This window comes from Octopus bimaculoides, chromosome 22 (assembly GCF_001194135.2).
Source record: "Octopus bimaculoides isolate UCB-OBI-ISO-001 chromosome 22, ASM119413v2, whole genome shotgun sequence".
Lineage (NCBI taxonomy): Eukaryota > Metazoa > Mollusca > Cephalopoda > Octopoda > Octopodidae > Octopus > Octopus bimaculoides.
Window position 1 is genome coordinate 25332234 of NC_069002.1, and position 9530 is coordinate 25341763.

The following is a 9530-nucleotide window of genomic DNA, read 5'->3' on the forward strand; positions in this document are numbered from 1 at the left end:
AGAGAGACAGGCTTAGAGAGAGAGACAGGCTTAGAGAGAGAGACAGGCTTAGAGAGAGAGACAGGCTTAGAGAGAGAGACAGGCTTAGAGAGAGAGACAGGCTTAGAGAGAGAGACAGGCTTAGAGAGACAGAGACAGATTTAGAGAGACAGTCAGATTTAGAGAGACAGAGATATAGTGAGATATAGAAAGAGAGATATAGGGAGAGACAGACATAGAGAGATAGATATAAATCTAGATATATAGATATATAAAGAGGGGACTGAAAGAAGGACAAATAATGAGAGGTTACAACACAATAGACAAAAAATCGAAAAGTGTTGGGCAAAATGCAAATACAAAAAGATAAAAGTTGTACAAAGCAAATTGTACACAAAACAAAAAGGAAAAAAGAAAAGAAGATTGACATTTCGAGTGATCTCTTTATCAAAGTAGAGTAAAGAAACAAAAAAAGATAAGAGAATCACAAAAAGAAACGATACACACACACGATGGGCTTCTTTTAGGTTCCGTCTACCAAACCCACCAGGCTACTGAAGACACTTTGCAAAGGTGCCATTCCGTAGGACTGAACTGAAAGCCATGAGGTTGGGAAATGATCTTTTTAATCACATGACCATTCCACACTAAAGAAACAAAAAACAAACAAAAAAAAAGGCCTGCTGACCTATATTAAGGTTTTCTCTTTGACACAAAATTATCTTTTGGTGAGAGGTTGGGTGAGGGTAGGGGATATTGTTAAATGAAATCAACCCAAGTGAATAACAGGTATTTATTTACTGACACTACACATCATGTGGGTCTCAAGTGTGTGGCATGAAAGGAATGGCCAAATGTAGTGGGAAGATTCAAGACAGTCACGTTTATTTATAAGACGGTATTTAGTGGTGGGCATTAGGAAGGGCATCCATTCAGAGAAACCCTGCCAAAGCAGACAGTGGAGCTTGGTGCAGTTCTCAGATTTGTCAACTGCTGTCAAGCTGTCCAACCCATGCCAGCATGGAAAAACAAACGTCAAATGATGATAATGTCGTGAGGAGTGTAGTTAGGAAGCCTTCTTCTTAATCATGTGGTCTTATGTTCAGTTTCACTGCACAGCCATGAGCTTTGTATGTCTGCCTGTATGTACACTCTTATTCTTTTACATGTTTCAGTCATTTGACTACAGCCATGCTGGAGCACCGCCTGTAGTCAAGCAAATCAACCCTAGAACTTATTCTTTGTAAGCCTAGTACTTTATTGGTATCTTTTGCTAAACCACTAAGTTACAGGGACATAAACACACCAACATTGCTTGTCAGGCGATGGTGGGGGGAACAGACACACACACACACATATAACAGGTTTCTTTCAGTTTCCATCTACCAAATCCACTCACAAGGCTTTGGTTGGCCCGAGGCTATAGAAGACACTTGTTCAAGGTGCCACACAGTGGGACTGAACCTGGAACCATGTGATTAGGAAGCAAGCTTCTTACCACACAGCCATGCCTGCGTCTATGTATGTGATTACCTTTGTCTAGACATCACATGGTGCTTTTTAAATGAATATTATCATCAAACAAGGTGGTTCATTTCCAGTCTTCCCTAAAAGAAAAACCTGGCTAGCTATGGAAAATATTATCAGTGGTTCCCAAAGTGGGCGGTGGAAAGTTCCAAGGGGTCGATGAAGAAAAGTGGTGATAATGGAGTAGCCAAAAGGGGGTGATTGATGTAACAAAAATAGGTTAATTAGTTTAAGCTTTAATTGTGAAATGCAATGGCTTTGAATTTGCTTCAGAAAGAGGTCTATGTTTGTGGAGGTCTAGCCTGGGTGCCAGCAGCCCGAAAAAGTTTGGGAACCGCTGCCATAGATATTCTGCCTCAACAAATTCCTTCTGATCCATGCCAGCATAGAAAAGTGGACATTAAATGATAATAGATGTTGTTCCAAAGTGACAGCAAGACTATAAAAAGATGCCAAGAATGGCCAAAGTTCACATTATAACCTAATACTGTCATTAGAGGCCCCAGAAGAGAAAGTTTGTCAACAACTAAACCATAAAAAAATTAACACATGACAGCATTGAATTCCAACTATTTTAGATTTTTATAATAAATTAGAATGGATCTATTTGCTTCCAAGAACTGAAGACTCATTGTTTTGCTACTTGTTCATCTCTGGCGGTTTCTTTTTCTATAGTCTCCTGTAATTCAATGTTGCAATGGCAGAAATGTTCACACTTCATTCTGCCCTCCTGCAGGCTCGCTTGCCATCCTATCTAGTTGGCAAGCATTAATGGCAAAGGTCTTTACCTCTTTTCTATAGCTTCACGTGCAACCTAAATGCCTAGCTTTATTCATGGAAGTGTTTTTTTTTGTTTTTTTGCACAAGCGCAGGTGTGGCTGTGTGGTAAAACATTTGCTTCCTAACCACATGGTTCTAGGTTCAGTTCTATTATGTAGCACTATTCGCAGGTGCCTTTTACTATAGCCCCAGATTGACAAAAGCCTTGTGAAAAGATCTAGCAGACAGAAACTGAAAGAAGCCCATTGTAGTGTGTGTGTTTGTGTCCCACAACCGCTTTACAACCGGTGTTGGTATATTTACATCCCAGTAACATCCCCGGCAAAAAAGATTGCTCGAATAAGTACTAGTCTTTGAAATGTTTGTTAAACACACACTCAATCCTTTGCTTCCCAGACAGGATAAAAGTAAGAACAAAAAAAAACCTATTATTGTAACATTTATATTATATTAAATCTAAGACATCGTATGTTTTACATGTGCTGTTTAGCCCCAGGTCAGCTCCGATCCATCCGGCTTCCAAAGACATTTTAGGCATAAACATCTTGTCTTTTTCCCAGACAATGTATCCAGGACTACATTATTCAATAAGTCCCTTTTCATTCTTAAGACGAAAGGGTGCAATCTGACTGAGTAATCAAAATCACGTAAGAAGCCCTCCCATTCGCCTATTATTTGCCCGTGTGTCCATCTCACTACTAACCCAGCCAACACAATAACCTTTCCGTGTTGCATTAATTTATTTTGACGAGGACAAAGAGAGGATTGCCGACTGAACCAAGCCTGGCTAAAATAAAGATACAATCGCATGACAAAACTGGAACCCTGAACAGCAAGAAACAAAACTTAACCGATTTTGGAACAATGGTCTCGTCTGAGAAGAGAGAAGAAAGAAGGTTTGGACTCTTATTTCCACAAAAGAAAGACAAATATTAAATAAACACTAGCGACATAAACGAAGTGAAAAGCTTCGACTAGGAATCGAAACTGCGACATTAGTGGTGATTGCCGATAGATTATCAACATTTGCTTCCAATAGTACATAATATTGATTTATATTAAGGGTAGCGGTTATTGTAATTGACATCGGCACCCGGTTAAATTTAGTGGCACCTTTCTTTTTTCACCACCAACAGCGAAGAAATCAAAAAGTAAAGATGACAGGAATTGAACCCGAATACACGAGGGAAAAGTTAAATCGATTGTGGTAATAATAAAATTAATGTTAACTAAGTAGTTTAAACACTGATTCTGAAGAATCAAGAGCATTAGAAGGAGCAATGAGAGGGAGAAAGAGAGAGGAGACAAAGACATCCCCCCCCCTACACGAAGGTCAAAATTTGGCACGGGTGGAACGAGATATCTCGCAGATAATTTTCTTAACAGTTTAAGATACAAGAAGAAAAAGAAAAACTATGCTTTTAATTAATACTAATTAGTAAAAATTTATTTCGCATTTCAATCCAGATTAATCAAATAAAAGGCATTGTAAACGTTTACACAAGTTTCAGGTTTAAATTGAAGATGGAAGGTAGAAAGTCCTTTAAATGGTTTTTAGGGGATTTAAATAGTTAAATGGTGTTGAAGGAAGACAATGGATGTTTCGTCCCTGCATTTAAATACAGCGGGGTGGGGGGGATATCCCTTCAAAGGATCTAAGACAAAAGTACTTGTAATTATTGTTAAAAACTGTACCTAATTAAGTCTTATATTTCTGAAGTTAGTCATTTAAAACATTTAAAATAAAAAAAAAGCTTTAATCCAACGGATTATGTTATATAACGTTTGGTGATGCGGATATATGGAAATTATTAACACAAAAATAAAAAGACAAAATATAACGAAAAGATTTTCTTTAAACATATACCTGGAAAACACGGTCAATATTATATACATACATATGTAATATAAATACATATATATAGTCACACACACACACGGGTATGTGTGTATAGAGTACATCGAAATTACTGACCACACAATAGAGTGCGGAGGTGGGGGTGAAAGGTGGAACAAAAGGTACTCGATCAAGATGAGGGGTACAATTAATTTTGATTTCCTCACGGTTATTTCGGGCAATTTACAAAACTATACAAAATATCTATAATTCATACAGAACCCATTCGAAAACAGGTACGAAATAAGATTTCGGACAATCGTACTTTTTTTTTTTTATTTATTTACGGTATTTTAAAGAAGACTTCGAAGGATCGCCGCTTTTATTTCATAATAAAACATCTTCCACGCGTCTATCGAATATGTATATGTATATATATATATATATATATATATATATATATATATATATATATATATATATATATATATATATAACATGTACAGATCATAGACAAAAATAAATTTTGAGTTAACCAATCGTCATAATAAAACAATATATTTACATTTTTATATATACCAATTTAGAGATTTTACAAATGTGGTTAAGTTAAAAAAAAATGTTAAGCTTACTTTAAAAAATAAGATGCCCTACTGACAAGCCAGGGTTTGGTTGACCTTGTGGGGGTGACTACATCGTGCTTATATAAATGCGCACTTGGCCTGCTTTTATCACAGAATGATTACTTCAGTGTCTATGAAGTAGGGTTCGTATTCATAATTCCCTTTAACAAGTACCTGCCCCTAATAATTTAAAACCAATAAATCGTATATACCTACATATATGTATTATACCCCATACATGTATATATAAAGGTGTCTGGCTGCTACGGTATAGGGACGTTTGTAGGATATATGAAATGGACGTATATTTTAATAAGTGGTAAACGTTCTCTAAGCATAATGTTATGTAATTTTAATGGTTTATATAATGTGAAGAATAACTACCTATGTTAATTAAATTCTAAACAAGTCTTTGGTACGGTAGACGTATGTAAGCATCAAATACACATTTACGTACATCATACACACACGTGTATATATGTACGTGTATATATGTATGTGTGTGTGTGTGTATATATATATATATATATATATATGAGCGACACGTGTGCGTATGTATGTACATATACATGATTATGTATACTACATCGACACAAATATATATATAGTTATACACACACATGTGAGTCTATAAATGCCTACAAACCAGGTAATTCCTATCACCAACATGTGCGTATACTAAGGCGCAATACCGGTCGTGTGTGAGTGTATATATATATATATATACGCATATACATACATATATCCGTGTATAATTAGCACAAGGCCTTTTCCAAGAAAAGTGTATCATGAGTAAGTATAAAAGAACGTGTGAAAAGATGGAACAACTATAGAGGACATTGTTTAAGGGAAGAAAAACGGGGAAGAAATAGAAATAGGAAGAATCAGAATGAAAAAGATGGTCTCCTTGCTTACCGATTTCGTCAATGTAGAAAATAGATTCTGACTTCTGCGAGAACCAATTACTTTGTTCTTCAGACAGGAATGTAACAATATTCGACTGGTTTTCAACATGATTGCCACAACAAAGGAAGAATAAGGACCCCCAACTGAAAAAGCACAGCGATCCAACAAAAACCCTGATTTCCTCCACACACGTGTGACCGAACCGAGACGTTTTCTACTGTAAAGAAGAGGGTTCGATTGCGCATGCGTGCCACTGACCTCTTGTTCATTTCCGGAACATTCTCACTGTTTCTGGTGAAATATCTCTCGTTATTGCAGAATATTTTTTATCTTGTTGCTCTTATTAACGTTGTTGTTACTTAGGCCCTCCTCCTCACCCTGCTATGTCACCTTTGATTAAGAAGACTTTTCATTAAAATAGATTCCACTCGTGGCAATCCCTTCTGTATCTCAGGCATTACGTAGCTAATATAGTACCGGACCTCGGATTTTATCCGGCTTCCAGAATTCCGGAATTTCCAAAAATCCATAAATTATAAGCAAAACACCTACCTGTATTGAGTACACAGAAACTGTTTTGAAGATGGTTAATTTACAAGCAGCATGTTAGTAATTTCGTTCTGTAGTTTTTACGTCGATTTATCGAGATTAAAGTGACTCTGCTTTAGAGAAATATTAATTTGTGCCGGTATCTGTTAAATAAAAACCATGTTGTTTACTTTTCTTGATTTAATTCTCTCCCTATAAGCATCATACTGTATACATGGATCAGTGTGAAATATTTTAAGGACTTTAATATCAAACAAACCCTACTTTAGAAATGTATTAATATGAATTTGTTAAACTCAATATAGCTCTTTACTTTCCATAGCTTACTTTATAATTTACTGGCAGAGATATCCGGCATTGCCTGTGTTACCTGCAATTGAAGAATTAGACTTTTCTTTCATATTTTCTCTAATGAACTGGAATATCTGTGATTCGAATTTCATCAAAATTGCAGATGAAGAATTTTAATGAGGGTTCTTTCCCCTCTTTACACACCCTAACAAAAATTCTAATCATGGCACGTTTATCCCATGATACTCATCATTATGCCCAGATTCCAAAATTTAAATCTTATGGAACCTATTAAAAGGTTTTTGCTCCTGAAAAATGGAGCACTAAAATGTTGGAGTTAAGGCCCCAATTGGCGGGGAGGTATCTTTAAGTCAACCAGAGAAGTTGAATTGTTTGAATCTTTTTAACTTGAGTCTTATAGCTATTGTTCAAATTTCTTTGAAATCTGAAATGTTAGTCATTAGTTACCCTATTAATCTATACAGGCAAATTTGACCCTCAGCAAACAAAATAAGACAGGGACACACTCAATAAGATAATACTGTACCAGACCAGTTATCCAGAAAATTTGACACTAGATATGTCCTGGATTTCTAGAGACACCCTATGTATACATTCATCTGTCTATCTATATATATAAAGATGAGAATGTGTGTCTGTCTGTGTGAATCCCTAAAACTGAAATGTTCGCTGAATTTGTAAAAGGGAGCAAAGCTAGGAAACGAAAAGATGAATGATCACAATAAGCAGTCAGCAACCCTACCCTAGTCGTTACCACTCCCCAATGTAAGATTCCTCACCAAACAGGTGACGGGCACAGCCGTAAGATGCTTTACAGATGTATAGCAATTTGAAGGACGTGACCCAACTCAAATAAACATTAACAACTATGTGACGTGAGGGCTAAGGGGAAGTGAAAATGTCACCTCTGAAGTTTGCCAATGATCACTATGCCGATAGGTAACTGGACAGAATAAATTTGCAATCTATAAATCTCTTTGAATGACCAGTCACTTATCTGGGAAGGCCTTGAAAACAATGTTACCATCTGGGGACTATCTCTGATAATAAAATGACTCAAAGTAGGTCTGCAACCAAATAACTTTACTCAACACTTTGCAAGTGAATTAGTGGAGGCAAAGATGCCTCTCCTTTACTTGACAATTTATGCACCACATTGCAGAAATCACAATCTAAGCAAAGTCTTACACTGGTGTACCACTGAGTTACAAATAATGCTCATCTTTTATGCTTGGGTGACCCTACAGCTTCCAAGAGTACAATTGTATTTGTCTTGGCTTAGGAAAAATGACTAAATTGTGGGTGTTACTAACTTCTAAGAATTTGAAATTTTAGAAATATTGCTTCATTTGTGTGTAATATTTATGGTTAAAATTTCATCAACAGCAAAAATATATGAATTTTCATAAGGGTTATGACCTCATTTTTGCCCCCTCACTTTCAAAGATATACAGCATTACATCTGTCCTTATGCATAGAATATAATTTCCAAATTTTATAAAGATCCATTCAGTACTTTTGACCTAGTTTTGGATCAGAAAAAATGACTAAAATTTAAGAGTTCAGGCCCCCGTTAGGGGGTGTTAGAATCCTCATGAGAAGCGGAAAGTTTTGGGAATACTTCTTGATGTGCGTCAATTACTTATGGTTGAAATTTCATCAACATCAGAAATTTAGGAATTTTCATGAGGGGTCCTGCCCCCTTTAAGCCACCTCAAATTCAAACCAAACACTGCATTATACCCACACATACATTGAATCAAAGGTTCAAATATCATAAGGATCCATTCATGAAATTGTGTGAAACACAGCATTACCCATCTCCCTAGGCTTGGATTTTGTGTTCCAAATTTCATTAGGGTCGGTGCAGTAGTTTTCAAATGCATAAGTAACACACGAACACACATTAAGACATTGACTTTTATATAATAGATATGAATATGCACAAATACATACGTGTGTGTGTGTGTGTAATACACAGATAGATTGATAGATACAACTGAGAGGACAAACAAAAATATGAGACACTGCTTTCAAGAATTTTTTGTCAAATGAATGAACTCCATGGCTTTTTTTTCTTTTATTTTGATAAGCCTGGAACTTATTCTATCAGTCTCTTTTTGTCAAACCAGTAAGCTATGGGGATGTAAATAAATGAACAGCAGTTGTCAAGCGGTGATGAGGGAGAAACACAGACACAAAGATACACACATACACTTACATATATACATATATATATATATACGATTGATTTCTTTCAGTTTTTGGCTATGAAATCCATTCACAAGGCTTTGGTTGGTCTAAAGCTATAGCAGAAGACACATGCCAAGTCACCACACAGTGGGACTGAACGCAGGTCCATGTGCTTTGGAACTAAGCTTCTTACCACACATCAACACCTGCACCTATATATATTTATGTGTGTGTGTGTGTGTGTGTATAAATGTATGTATATGTATGTATGTATTTCTACTTCCTCCCTTTGTTTCTCCCTCTACCACTCTCTCTCTTCCCCTTACACCAGCATGGTCACATCCTTCTGGTCAATAATCCTTTTTTTCCTTGGCTATCGCCGAGCAAACACGCGAACTCACTTCGTCCCTACTTCCAAGTTCGTGCTTCACAGCGTTCATACACACATAATTTTTCTTGTCTGGCCGTAAAGCATTTTCTGTTTGTTTTCCTGTCTTGTTTTTTGTCCGCCACTACATTCCTCCATGGCAAGATTTAATTTGCGTATACAAATTTAATCTGCGGTCCATGGGATGAGCCGTTTTAACGATGCGTCCTGCCCAAGCTCTTCGAAACGCCGGTGTTAAAACGTGAGTAGCTGATGAAGTAGAATGTTCTCTATGTGGCTTGTGTGTTTTCTCGTCTACGTTTTGTTTGCAATGTCCTGTACCCAGATATGCACCCATACATACAGGTGGATGCCGGTATGCACATACCTGTACGTATATATGCATATACTCATTTACTATTTGTTTTTATATATATATATATGAATAAATATATGT

General features: G+C 36.5%; 1 protein-coding gene across 1 annotated transcript in view; it reads right to left on the reverse strand.

The window, feature by feature from the left end:
• LOC106873137 (stress-70 protein, mitochondrial) overlaps positions 1–5889 on the reverse strand; it is a 32181-nt gene extending 26292 nt beyond the window's left edge. Inside the window, exon 1 of the mRNA XM_014920364.2 lies at positions 5662–5889. Coding sequence (XP_014775850.1) covers positions 5662–5760 — 99 coding nt within the window. The 5' untranslated portion in view covers positions 5761–5889. The remainder of the gene's footprint in view (positions 1–5661) is intronic.
• Between the last annotated feature and the right edge of the window lie 3641 nt (positions 5890–9530).